We start from the raw sequence: 14592 nt of genomic DNA, 5'->3' as shown, positions 1-14592 counted from the left end.
GGTCCAAATAAAAAAGGGATAAATGGCTGGTTAACCTGGCTAGTTGGCTCTGGGCATGGCCAGAGTGGTCAGAATAAGAGAACCTCCTGCTCCTTGCATTGTACAATTGCCCCGATACACTCACCGTATGTACGGACCCTCCCTTAACATCTCCGTCAAAGAGACCTCTGACACAACGGAAAGAAACCCACATTTGTTTTTTAAGAAGAACAACTCTCAGGATTCAAGGCTGTGGGCCAAGTGCCGGTAGATGGGATTAAATGGGTTGTATTTCTCGCGGGTCAGTACAGATTTGATGGGCCGATGGGCCTCTTCTGCACTGTATGATTCTAGGATGCTGCAGCTGAATAAAACACTGTCTGAAATGAAGGCACAGCTGCAATGGAGGAAAAACCGCAGCCAATTCACGCACAGCAAGGTCCCACAAACGCGCTGAACAAAATCACCCATTTAACCTATAAAGGAGTGGTGGACCATTCGGCCCATCGAGGCCTGCTCCACCATTCAGTCCGATCGCGAATGATCCGCTCCATTCTCCCACCCACATCCCTCGATTCCCCTGGGATCTGTCCATCCCAGCCTCGGGGGGGGGGGGGGGGGGCGGCACAGTGGGGTTAGCGCTGCTGCCTCACAGCGCCAGGGAACCCGGGTTCGATTCCCGGCCTTGGGTCACTGTCTGTGCGGAGTCTGCACGTCCTCCCCGTGTCTGCGTGGGTTTCCCTCCGGGTGCTCCGGTTTCCTCCCACAGTCTGAAAGACGTGCTGGTTAGGGTGCATTGACCCGAACAGGCGCCGGAGTGTGGCGACTAGGGGAATTTCACAGTAACTTCATTGCAGTGTTAATGTAAGCCTTACTTGTGGCACTAATAAATAAAGCTTTTTCATATCTTCAATGATGGAGCTAGATTCCACACAGTCAAGTTTTAGTTTTTAAAAAAAATATTCATGCACAAGACATGGTTATCGCTGACCGGGGCAACATTTGTTACCCATCCCTATTTGCCCCTTGAACTGAGCCTCTCGCTTGGCCATGTCAGGGGGCAGTTGAGAGTTGACCACATTGCTGTAGCTCTGGGGTCACATGTAGGCCAGACCGGGTAAGGACGGCAGATTTCCTTCCCTAAAGGAACCACGGTTATCACCAGACTTCCATCAGCCTCAATAGAATTCCAGATTTCTGCCGTGGTGGGATTTGAACCCAGAAGCATTACCCGGTCTGGCCTACGTGTGACCCCAGGGCCACAGCAATGGGGTTCACTCTTAACGGCCCTCCTGAAATGGCCGAGCGAGACACTCAGTTCAAGGACAAATAGACCATAAGATATAGGAGGAGAATTAGGCCATTCGGCCCATTGAGTCTGCTCCGCCATGGCTGCTATCTTTCTCAACCTCATTCTCCCGCCTTTTCCCCTAACCTTTGACCCCCTTACCAATCAAGAACCTGTCTCTCTCTGTCTTAAATACACTCAATGACCCGGCCTCCTCTGTGGCGACGAATTCCACAGATTCACCACCTTCTGGCTGAAGATATTCATAGAGTCATAGAGGTTTACAGCATGGAAACAGGCCCTTCGGCCCAACTTGTCCATGCCGACCCTTTTTTTTAAACCCCTAAGATAATCCCAATTGCCCGCATTTGGCCCAAATCCCTCTATACCCATCTTACCCATGTAACTATCTAAATGCTTTTTAAAAGACAAAATTGTACCCGCCTCTACTACTACCTCTGGCAGCTCGTTCCAGACACTCACCACCCTCTGTGTGAAAAAAATGCCCCTCTAGACACTTCTGTATCTCTCCCCTCTCACCTTAAACCTATGCCCTCTAGTTTTAGGCTCCCCTACCTTTGGGAAAAGATATTGACTATCTAGCTGATCTGTGCCCCTCATTATTTTATAGACCTCTATAAGGTCACCCCTCAGCCTTCTACGCTCCAGAGAAAAAAGTCCCAGTCTATCCAGCCTCTCCTTATAACCCAAATCATCAAGTCCCAGTAGCATCCTAGTAAATCTTTTCTGCACTCTTTCTAGTTTAATAATATCCTTTCTATGATAGGGTGACCAGAACTGTACACAGTATTCCAAGTGTGGCCTTACCAATGTCTTGTACAACTTCAACAAGACGCCCCAATTCCTGTGTTCAATGTTCTGACCAATGAAACCAACCAAGCATGCCGAATGCCTTCTTCACCACTCTGTCCACCTGTGACTCCACTTTCAATGAGCTATGAACATGTACCCCTAGATCCCTTTGTTCTGTATCTCTCCCCAACACCCTACCATTAACTGAATAAGTCCTACCCTGGTTCAATCTCCCAAAATGCATTACCTCGTATTTGTCTAAATTAAACTCCATCTGCCATTCGTCAGCCATTCACATTCACATCTTGGCTCTAAAGGGTTGTACCTTTACTCTGAAGCTGTGCCCTCGGATCCTACTCTCTCCCACTAATGGAAACATCTTCCCCCACGTCCACTCTATCCAGGCCTTTCAGTATTCTGTAACTTTCAATGAGATCCTCCCCTCATCCTTCTAAACTCCACTGAGTACAGACCCGGAGTCCTCAACCGTTCCTCATACATCGAGCCTTTCATTCCCGGAATCATTCTCCTGATCCTCCTCTGGACCCTTTCCAAGGCCAGCACACCCCTCCTTCAATACAGGGCCCAAAACTGCTCACAAAACTCCAAATGGGGTCTGACCAGAGCCTTATAAAGAATTATATTCACTGGAGTTTAGAAGAGTGAGGGGGGATCTCATAGAAACTTATAAAATTCTAACAGGATTAGACAGGGTAGATTCAGAAAGCAAGAAAAAGAGGTAGGTTCACAAACATGGCATAAATAGATACAACTGCAAGATAATTACGGATTCTTCACATTTCAAATCATAATTATCTTGCAGTTGTGTCTTTGCCTATATATGCCATGTTTGTGAACCTACTTCCACTCACCTGATGAAGGAGCAGCGCTCCGAAAGCTTGTGACACCAAATAAACCTGTTGGACTTTAACCTGTAGTTGTGAGACTTCTTGCTCGAGGGAATAGGTTTAAGGCGAGAGGGGAGAGATACAAAAAAAGGATCCAGAGGGGCAATTTTTTCACTCAGAGGCTAGTGGGCGGCACGGTGGCACAGTGGGTTAGCACTGCTGCTTCACAGCTCCAGGGACCTGGGTTCGATTCGCGGCTCGGGTCACTGTCTGTGTGGAGTCTGCAAGTTCTCCTCGTGTCTGCGTGGGTTTCCTCCGGGTGCTCCGGTTTCCTCCCACACTCCAAAGATGTGCGGGTTAGGTTGATTGGCCATGCTAAAAATTGCCCTTAATGTCCTGAGATGCGTAGGTTAGAGGGATTAGTGGGTAAATATGTCGGGATATGGGGGTAGGGCCTGGGTGGGATTGTGGTCGGTGCAGACTCGATGGGCCGAATGGCCTCTTTCTGTACTGTAGGGTTTCTATGAATGTCTGGAATAAGCTGCCTGAGGCAGTAATAGAGGCGGGTACAATTTTGTCTTTTAAAAAGCATTTAGACAGTTATAAAGTTTATTATTATTAGTCACAAATAAGGCTTAGATTAAAAAAAGTTTATTCATTTATTAGTCGCAAGTAAGGCTTACATTAACACTGCAATGAAGTTACTGTGATATTCCCCAAGTCGCCACACTCCGGCGCCTGTTCGGGTCAATGCACCCTAACCAGCACGTCTTTCGGACTGTGGGAGGAAACCGGAGCACCCAGAGGAAACCCACGCAGACATGGGGAGAACGTGCAGACTCCGCACAGACAGTGACCCAAGCCGGGAACCGATCCCAGGTCCCTGGCGCTGTGAGGCGGCAGTGCTAACCCACTGTGCCACCGTGCTGCCACGCTATAATGAAGTTACTGTGAAATTCCCCACATGGGTGAGATGGGTATAGAGGGACATGGGCCAAACGCAGGCAATTGGGACCAATTTAATGGTTAAAAACTGGGCGGCATGGACAATGTGGGCCGAAGGGCCTGTTTCCATGCTGTAAACCTCCACGTTGCCGGAAAATGGTAATAGCTTGGCCAATGTAAAACTTATTCCCAATGCCTGCAGCCAAACTGAGTGAGGAAGATAAATCAATTCGGATCAAAGTTAATTTTGTTTCTTTGCTGGAAGTCAGCTCTGGGCTTATGACAGGAGAGTTTGCCCGTAATTTCTTTCATGGGACGTGGGCACCACTGGTGAGACCAGTTGGCCAAGTGTTGGCCATCCCTAATTGCCCCACAGCTTTCTAATATCCCCTCTTTGCTTCCCTAATTGCTTAATTAGGCTCCAATCTGCACTTTCTCTCGTCCACTAATTCCTCCTCAGACTTACTCCTCTTGTACTTGCTAAAAGCCTCTCTTTTCCTTCTTATCCTATCATGAACATCTCTGGCCATCCATGGTTCTCTGGGCTTGTTACTCCTTCCTCTCACCCTTGAGGGAACAACTTGGGCCTGTACCCTCCCCATTTCCTGAGATGCGTAGGTTAGAGGGATTAGCAGGTAAAATATGTGGGGGTAGGGCCTGGGTGGGATTGTGGTCGGTGCAGACTCGATGGGCCAAATGGCCTCCTTCTGCACTGTAGGGTTTCTATGATTTCCTTTCTCAACTGCCCCCCCTTCCCCACCGCCCTTCTGTAGATTCCCCACTAGTCTACATTGGCCAGATCCTGTCTTATGTTACGAAAATCCGCTCTCCCCAATTGTAACGACTTTAATCAGGTAATTGAGATGGGCCTGTTAGAACATAAACTCCCTGATTAAGGGCCAAATTGATGGATCAATCAGGGAGCCTCTTGATTTGCACTTAAGCAGGTGCGCCAGTTCCTCTGGAACTCCGAGTGCAGACTACTAACTGAAAGCACTCTCTATGCAGTTGTCGGACTGGTAAATAAAGGAAGTTTGTGAAGTGACTTCTGCCTCCCAAGGACTTATTACACCAATCCAAAACCTTCTTTGCAAATTGTCCATAACAACCTTAAATTGTACCATAAAAGCAAATTACGGGAGATGTCGGAATCTGAAACCAAAAGAGAAATTGCTGGAAAATCTCAGCAGGTCTGGCAGCATCTGGAAGGAGAGAAAAGAGCTGACGTATCAAGTCCAGATGTCCCAGCTTTGACAAAGGCTCATCTGGACTCGAAACGTCAGCTCTTTTCTCTCCTTACAGATGCTGCCAGACCTGCTGAGATTTTCCAGCATTTTCTCTTTTGGCTTTAAGTTGTACCATGTTGTGATCGCTATTACTAAAATGCTCCCCCGCATTCATTCCCCAGAATTAGGTCTGGGACCCGCACCATCCCTTGTTGCATCTTCTACATAATTGATCTAAATAGTTCATCCGCCTTCAGTGGGACCAGAAAATCCCACCCCAAATCCACAGCGCAGTACCAATGGAGTACCACACTATCAGAGGAGCTTCAACTCTTGGCCCAGTCTAATCCCTCAGGTAGGGGCAAAATCTCCCATAGCACTATTCGGATCATGAGGAGGGCAGCTCTCCCTAGCATTCTGACCAATACAGTAAGGAGTCTTACAACACCAGGTTAAAGTCCAACAGGTTATTTGGCAGCAAACGCCACTAGCTTTCAGAGCGCTGCTCCTTCGTCAGATGGAGTGGAAATCTGCTCTCAAACAGGGCACAGAGACACAAAACCAAGTTACAGAGTACTGATTAGAATGCGAATCTCTACAACCAGCCAGGTCTTAAAGATACAGACAATGTGAGTGGAGGGAGCATTAAGCACAGGTTAAAGAGATGTGTATTGTCTCCGGATAGGACAGCCAGCGAGATTCTGCAAGTCCAGCAGGCAAGCTGTGGGGGTTACTGATAGTGTGACATAAACGCAACATCCCGGTTTAGGCCGTCCTCATGTGTGCAGAACTTGGCTATCAGTTTCTGCTCAGCGACTCTGCGCTGTCGTGTGTCGTGAAGGTTCTGACCAATATCCATCCCTCCCAACATCCTGGCCCAACATCCATCCCATAGTGGCACCTGCTGCCTCACAACGCCAGGGTCCCGGGTTCGATACCCGGCTTGGGTCACTGTCTGTGTGGAGTCTACACGTTCTCCCCGTGTCTATGTGGGTTTCCTCCGGGTGCTCAGGTTCCCTCCCACAGTCCGAAAGACGTGCTGGTTAGGGTACATTGACCCAAACAGGCGCCGGAGTGTGGCGACTGGGGGATTTTCACAGTAACTTCATTGCTGTGTTACTGTAAGCCTACTTGTGACACTAATAAATAAACTTTTTCCTCGATCAACCTCACCGAATCAGATCATCCCAATCATCCGCCGTTCGTGGGATCTAACTGTGCACAAGTTGGCTGCTGTGTTATATCATTGGCTTTTTGAGGGGGGGGGGGGGGGGCGGGAATATATTAAGGTTCTGCGAGGCACTATATAAATGCAAATGTTGTCCCTCTACTTCTCTTACATAGATACCAGTTAAACCCACTCAATATAAAACCGGACGCGACAAGAGTTTCATAGCGACAGTGGAAAAGTGTAACACTGTCCCAGTGTTTTACAAGAGAGAGCCCCGGGCTCCCAGATACCTACCCGAGGCTGTGAGCTTGGATAAGAAAACAAGTTCACTTTTCCAAAATCATCCGCCGTGACAAGCAGCTGGTCATCGGATGATCTACAAATGGCGTTAATGTCCGTCCCGTCAGCTCCCTCCGGCCAAACACCTGGGAAAACAACAGCGCATAGTCCATCAGATATAGTAGCAGAATTAGACCATTCCACCTGTTCCACCATTCAATCATGCCTGATACGTTTCTCAACCCCACTCTCCCGCCTTTTCCCCGTAACCTTTGATCCCCTTACCATGTCCCTGTCTACATCAACTGGGGCGAAGTAGAAAGGGACGAGAGCTTCACGTTTTTAGGTGTCCAGATCACCAACAACCTGTCCTGGTCCCCCCATGCCGACACTATAGTTAAGAAAGCCCACCAACGCCTCTACTTTCTCAGAAGACTAAGGACTTTAGACATGCCAGCTACGACTCTCACCAACTTTTCCAGATGCACCGTAGAAAGCATTCTTTCTGGTTGTATCACAGCTTGGTCTGGGCTCCTGCTCTGCCCAAGATCGCAAGAAACTACAAAAGGTCGTGAATGTAGCCCAATCTGTCACGCAAACCAGACTCATAAGAACATAAGAACATAAGAAATAGGAGCAGGAGTAGGCCATCTGGCCCTTCGAGCCTGCCCCGCCATTCAATAAGATCATGGCTGATCTGAAGTGGATCAGTTCCACTTACCCGCCTGCTCCCCATAACCCCTAATTCCCTTATCGATCAGAAAACTATCTACCCGTGATTTAAACATATTCAACGAGGAAGCCTCCACCACTTCAATGGGCAGAGAATTCCAGAGATTCACTACCCTCTGAGAGAAGAAGTTCCCCCTCAACTCTGTTCTGAACCGGCCCCCCCTTATTTTGAGGCTGTGCCCTCTAGTTCTGGTTTCCCTTCTAAGTGGAAAGAATCTCTCCACCTCTACCCTATCCAGCCCCTTCATTATCTTCTATGTCTCTATAAGATCACCCCTCATCCTTCTAAACTCCAACGAGTACAGACCCAATCTGTTTAATCTCTCCTCATAAGCTACACCCCTCATCTCCGGTATCAACCTGGTGAACCTTCTCTGCACTCCCTCCAAGGCCAATATATCCTTTTGCAAATAAGGGGACCAAATAAGGGGACTCCCATCCATTGACTCTGTCTACACTTCCCGCTGCCTCGGCAAGCTGTGGGGTTACTGATCCTTAATTATGCAGCCAGCATAATTAAGGACCAAAAGAGAAAATGCTGGAAAATCCCAGCAGGTCTGGCAGCATCTGTAAGGAGAGGAAAGAGCTGACGTTTCGAGTCCAGGTGACCCTTTGTCAAAGCTAAAAAGGTATAGATAGTGAGAGATATTTATACTGCAGAGTGAGGGAATGGAAGATGAGTCATAGCCACAGAAACCAGGGGAAAGGCTGCTAATGGCAGCCCAGAGAGAGAGAATAGAGGGTGTGAATGGCCAAACGGCAGAGAAGCTAAGATGAAGAAGTTGGGAGAGGGAGAGGGGGAAATGGATGGGGCAGCGGTAAAATTTGGAAAAGGAGAAGCAAAGGGGGAGAAAAGGTATGGGAACGGGGATGAAGTAGGGGGAAAGAGTGGGGGGGGGGGGGGAAGAAAAATGAAGAAAGACAGTAAAGAAATAAAAGGTAGAGAACAGTAAAATATTAAATAAAATGGAATGAAAACAGAGGGGCGGAGGTGGGGTGGAGCGAATCATCTGAATTGTTGAATTCGATGTTGAGACCGGAAGCCTCGCCGGAAGATGAGAGGCTGTTCCTCCGGTTTGCGTTGAGCTTCACTGGAACATTGCAGCAGGGCCAAGGACAGACATGTGGACATGGGAGCAGGATGGTGTGTTAACGTGGCAAGCAACCGGAAGGTCAGACTGCCCTCTTTTTAGGTCAAACCAAATAAACAAACTCAGATTAAGTCAGGACAAAGTAAAAGGGGCAGCTCCCCAAAAAGGAGGGGGAACAGCCCGAACAGAAATCAAAGTACAAAGGAAACTTAAAAACATCAAATTAAAATGTGATCGTCAGGGTCGATAACGCACCCCAACCCCTGCGGTGCCCAACGGGCGCGGAAGGCGTCAACCGCGCCCGTGGACACCGCATGCTCCCTCTCCAGGGACACCCGGCCACGAACGTAGCCGCGGTAGAGGGGAAGACAGTCGGGATGGACGGCCCCCTCGATCGCCCGCTGCCTGGACCGGTAAATGGCGCGTTTCGCCAGGCCCAGGAGCAGGTTCACGAGGAGGTCGCCATCCCGACCCTCCCCTCTCCGCACCGGGTGTCCGTGGATCAGGTCAAAAAAGATTCCACTGCCATTGAATCAGTTGAAAGTTTTCTTTTGGTGTTCTATTCTGGTCACGGTCCCCCCAATAATTGCTTGTGCAATTTATTGCCAATAATAATTTTTCCTTAAAAAGAAAAAGGCGTCCATCGAGGAACTGCTGAGACACGAGGTTGGGGAGGTCGGAAGGAAACAGGAGTCATGCTGCAAATAGAAAAAAGGGAATCGTTGGAAAATCTCAGCAGGTCGAACAGCGTCTGCGGAGAGAGCGGAGAGCCGACGTCTCGAAGTTGGATGGCGCTTTGTCAGAGTCCAAATGCCGCGTGCTGAGAATGCACCCATCGTCAAAGTAACGATATTAATATTTTGTTTCACACTTCAACTGGTTTTGGGATTGAGTTAACATTTCCCCAACAAAGGTGCCATCAAATTATCTCAATTTAGTGCCGGTTTGGTTGGGGGAGGGGGAGGAGGGCGGGGAGGGGGAGGGGGGGGCATGGTCACACCTTAGCGCTGACTTGCTGAGAATCTAGCCCCGCCTTTTCCCACTCACCAAACACGCGGAAGGAGAGCACGCAGGTAGACGTGGCCCATTCCAATTCCCGGATTGAATCGGCACTCGTCACCTGCTTGCAGTTCGGAGTCCCTGTGGGAGGAAAGAGATCTCACTTCAAGAAAAAAAAAAGAGATACGAAACTGGGCAAATCAGAATATCCGGCGGGATTGTCTGCCCATGCCCCACCCCTCATGCTTCTCCCCCCCTCCCCATCCCCCCCCCCCCCCGTATGTCCCGCCCCACACGCTTCCCCCTGCCCCCATGTTCCCCCCACCCCCCACGCTTCTCCCCCCTCCCCATCCCCTCTGTATGTCCCGCCCCGCATGCTCCTCCCCCCATGTCCCCCCACCCAACCCTGCACGCCCCACCCCTCATGCTTCTCCCCCCTCCCCATCCCCTCTGTATGTCCCGCCCCGCATGCTCCTCCCCCCATGTCTCCCCACCCAACCCCGCACGCCCCACCCCTCATGCTTCTCCCCCCTCCCCATCCCCTCTGTATGTCCCGCCCCGCATGCTTCCCCCTCCCCCCATGTCCCCCCCCAACCCCGCACGCCCCACCCCTCATGCTTCTCCCCCTGCCGTCCCCATTTTTCTCCCCCTCATGCTTCCCCCCCACTCCAAATGCTTCTCACCCCCGCCGTCCCCATGCTTCTCTCTCCTCCTCCCCCCTCCCCCCCCCCCCCCCCCCCTGCCCTCGTCCCAGACATGTTTTCCCGTTTTCCGGTGGCACGGGCAACTGGTCATTGGATCTTCCGTTGCCATCATGTCTACGGCTCACCCATTCTGCCAAGCAACCCACTGTGTGGGACGGGGGGCTTGGACGGGGCTGGGAGATCTCACCAACGGAGCTGTAAAATCCCGCCCATTGTCCCCTTCACTGCGGCCCGGAACTTTGCGTCATCTTGCTTGGATTGGTGCAAACAATACTTTGCACCATGAGAGGCCCTTCAGCCCTTTCTCCCCTCCTACCACCCCCCCCCCCCCCGCCCCCCCCCCCCCCCCCCCCCGACTCCAATCCCAAACAGAAGAGCACCCATTCCTCCGGCAGTGTGCATGGCCTCCCTGATTTAAGGCGATCTAACAAATCAAGACGAGGCAGTGGCCTAGTGGTATTATCGCTAGACTATTAACTCAGCGAATGCTCTGGGGACCCGGGTTCGAATCCCGTCACGGCAGATGGTGGAATTTGAATTCAATAAAGAATATCTGGAATTAAGAATCAACTGATGACCATGAAACCATTGTCGGAAAAACCCATCTGGTTCACCTCTGTCCTTTAGGGAAGGAAATCTGCCGTCCTTACCCGGTCTGGCCTACATGTGACTCCAGAGCCACAGCAGGGAGCCCAGCCAGCGACGCCCATGTCCCACGAAAGAATTAAAAATTTTCCAGTCTTGCCCACCACATGAATCATAGCGGGTGGGGATGGGGGGGTGGAACCTTGCAAAGGTCGGTTGACTTTGGGTGGGATTTTCCAGATTTGGGCTGAGCGTGGCTGGAAAATCCAGGTCCAAGGAAACACTGGTTCACTGAGGCTGGTAAAACACTGGAACTCCTCCTCAAGTGGCAATAGATGCTCGATCAGTTGTTAATTATAAAACTGAGATTGATAGATAGTTATTAGCCAGTGACATGATGGAATAAGGGGAGGTATATTGATGTTAGATCAATGTAATCTCATTGAATGTGTTATGACACAGAGGTTAATCCCCTCTAACTCTTTAACTAAACAAGTAACACATTAACTCAGGGACAGTTTGATTGAAATGCTGTTCGGATAACACAAGGAACGTTCATTATTCAAAGCAGAAATAAGGGAATTCTAGTAACTCACAAAGAAATGATGCAACCAGAATTGATGGAATTCGGCACGGTGGCACAGTGGTTAGCACAGCGCCAGGGACCCGGGTTCGATTCCCGGCTTGGCTCACTGTCAGTGTGGAGTTTGCACGTTCTCCCCGTGTCTGCGTGGGTTTCCTCCGGGTGCTCCGGTTTCCTCCCACACTCCAAAGACGTGCGGATTAGGTGGATTGGCCATGCTAAATTGCCCCTTAATGTCCAAAGATGTGTAGGTTAGGTGGATTGGCCATGCTAAATTGCCCCTTAATGTCCAAAGATGTGTAGGTTAGGTGGATTGGCCATGCTAAATTGCCCCTTAATGTCCAAAGATGTGTAGGTTAGGTGGATTGGCCATGCTAAATTGCCCCTTAATGTCCAAAGATGTGTAGGTTAGGTGGATTGGCCATGCTAAATTGCCCCTTAATGTCCAAAGATGTGTAGGTTAGGTGGATTGGCCATGCTAAATTGCCCCTTAATGTCCAAAGATGTGTAGGTTAGGTGGATTGGCCATGCTAAATTGCCCCTTAATGTCCAAAGATGTGTAGGTTAGGTGGATTGGCCATGCTAAATTGCCCCTTAATGTCCAAAGATGTGTAGGTTAGGTGGATTGGCCATGCTAAATTGCCCCTTAATGTCCAAAGATGTGTAGGTTAGGTGGATTGGCCATGCTAAATTGCCCCTTAATGTCCAAAGATGTGTAGGTTAGGTGGATTGGCCATGCTAAATTGCCCCTTAGTGTCCAAAGATGTATAGGTTAGGTGGATTGGCCATGCTAAATTGCTCCTTAGTGTCCACAGATGTGCAAGTTAGGTGGATTGACCATGCTAAATTGTCCCTTAGTGTCCAAAGATGTGCAGGTTAGGTGGATTGGCCATGCTAAATTGCTCCTTAGTGTCCACAGATGTGCAAGTTAGGTGGATTGACCATGCTAAATTGCCCCTTAGTGTCCAAAGATGTGCAGGTTAGGTGGATTGACCATGCTAAATTGCACCTTCGTATCAGATGGACTAACTAGAGTAAATATGTGGGGTTACGGGAATAGGGCCTGGGCGGGATTGTTGTCAGTGCAGGCTCGATGGGCTGAATGGCCTCCTTCTGCACTGTAGGAATTCTATGATTCTATCAAAACAGCTCTGACAAGCACTGACACAACCCTGCCCTGTTGTTTCCCCTTTAGTGTTTTACAGTCATTATAGACACTCTGTGCATCTTTATAAACCCAACCTCGCAACAAGTGGCAGTGAACAGGCTCAAGGGGGCTTCCCCTGCTCAACCTTCGAAGCAAAATGATCGCTTCCTGACACCCGGAGAGATTTACATGCTATATTTCGACAGCGTTTCATGCTTTTCCGGTCACCAAGATTTTTTTTTTAAAGAAGTTACAAAAGTAGAATTCCGACGGCCAACACGGGCTGGTCTTTGAGCAACGCCCGCACGCACACACGGGAAAAGCTTCCCAAACAAGCCGGGGCTGGAGAGGCGGAGAGAGCATGCCAAACAGTCCCTACTCACAGCAGAGGATTTCGTAATCTCCAGAGTTGGTGACGATGTAGCGGCTGTCAGTTGACCAGTCCAGATGTGTGATAAAGCTAGAGTGACCCTAAAACCGGAACAGAATTCGCGTTTATAAAAATATTGAAATCTCTGCACCTCGCCCCTTCGCCAGCAATCTCTTTACTGAGAGCTCTCTCTCTCTCCCTCAATCTACCTCACGACTGGCCCACGTGGGCTGCCCGTTAGAGAACTGGGCGTCCCTTAGGACGATGTGACAAGATGCCCAGGGCAACTGCTCGCTTTATCCATCCTTTACCAGGATGTTGCCTGGTATGGTGGGAAAATCGTATGAGGAAAGGCTGAGGGGCTTGAGGCTGTTTTCGTTAGAGAGAAGAAGGTTAAGAGGTGACTTAATAGAGGCATACAAGATGATCAGAGGATTAGATAGGGTGGATAGTGAGAGCCTTTTTCCTCGGATGGTGTTGGCTAGCACGAGGGGACACAGCTTTAAATTGAGGGGTGAGAGATATAGGACAGATGTTAGAGGTAGGTTCTTTACTCAGAGAGTAGTAAGGGCGTGGAATGCCCTGCCTGCAGCAGTGGTGGACTCGTCAACATTGAGAGCGTTCAAGTGGTTATTGGATAAACATATGGATGATATTGGAATAGTGTAGATTAGAGGGGCTTTAGATTGGTACCACAGGTCGGCACAACATCGAGGGCCGAAGGGCCTGTACTGCGCTGTTATGTTCTATGTTCTCGTACGGCAGGCACAGTGGTTAGTACTGCTGCCTCACAGCGCCAGGGACCCGGGTTCAATTCCCAGCTCGGGTCACTGTCTGTGCGGAGTCTGCACGTTCTCCACGTGTCTGCGTGGGTTTCCTCCGGGTGCTCCGGTTTCCTCCCACACTCCAAAGATGTGTAGGTTAGGTGGATTGGCCATGCTAAATTGCTCCTTAGTATCCAAAGATGTGCAGGTTAGGTGGATTGGCCATGCTAAATTGCTCCTTAGTATCCAAAGATGTGCAGGTTAGGTGGATTGGCCATGCTAAATTGCCCCTTAGTGCCAAAGGTGTGCAGATTAGGTGGATTGGCCATGCTAAGTTGTCCCTTAGTGTCAGGGGGATTAGCAGGGTAAATATGTGGGGTTACAAGGATACGGCCTGGGTGGGATTGTTGTTGGTGCAGAGTCAATCGGCCAAATGGCCTCCTTCTGGATTCTAAGTCACATTTGATTAAAAATAATATTCAGGAGGAACATAAAAAAACAGGTAGATTGTTCAGTGACAGAGCCAGAACAGTTGTCTCCAGAGATTACGAGGTTTTATCACGTTAATTAGTTACCCTCCTACACCCGGGTGGAACACAAGGCTGTGACAACTTTCCTCTCCATCAGGCCCTTGGCTTGGTGACTCGCCCCATTTCTTCCAGTTCAGTCACCACTGTGGTGGTGAGGCCTGTGTATTCCGGGGGGTGCTATACCGGATGGTTTTGGCCCCGTTCCAGGGGAGGCGATGGCCTAGTGGTATTATCACGAGGCTATTAATCCAGAAACTCAGCTAATGTTCTGGGGGAGCCGGGTTCGAATCCCGTCACAGTGGATGGTGGAATTTGAATTCAATTAAAAGTATCCGGAATTAAGAATCTACTGATGACCACTGTCGGAAAAAGCCATCTGGTTCACTAATGTCCCCTTTAGGGAAGGAAATCTGCCGTCCTTACCCGGTCTGGCCTACATGTTACTCCAGAGCCACAGCAATGTGGTTGACTCTCAACTGCCCTCCAAGGGCAACTATGGATAGGCAATAAATGCTGGCCCAGCCGGCGACGCCCGTGT

At 49.7% G+C, this 14592-nt stretch overlaps 1 protein-coding gene across 1 annotated transcript in view; it reads right to left on the bottom strand.

Annotated features, from left to right (window-relative positions):
* eml2 (EMAP like 2) overlaps positions 1 to 14592 on the bottom strand; it is an 83158-nt gene that overhangs the window by 3624 nt on the left and 64942 nt on the right. The window contains exons 16-18 of the mRNA XM_078241740.1: positions 12774 to 12861; positions 9420 to 9512; positions 6565 to 6695 (exon numbers count right to left, since the gene is read on the bottom strand). Of these exons, the coding sequence (XP_078097866.1) occupies positions 6565 to 6695; positions 9420 to 9512; positions 12774 to 12861 (312 nt within the window). The remainder of the gene's footprint in view (positions 1 to 6564; positions 6696 to 9419; positions 9513 to 12773; positions 12862 to 14592) is intronic.

This window comes from Mustelus asterias, chromosome 24 (genome assembly GCF_964213995.1).
Source record: "Mustelus asterias chromosome 24, sMusAst1.hap1.1, whole genome shotgun sequence".
Classification (NCBI taxonomy): Eukaryota; Metazoa; Chordata; class Chondrichthyes; order Carcharhiniformes; family Triakidae; genus Mustelus; species Mustelus asterias.
This window is presented reverse-complemented; position numbering and strand designations above follow the sequence as displayed.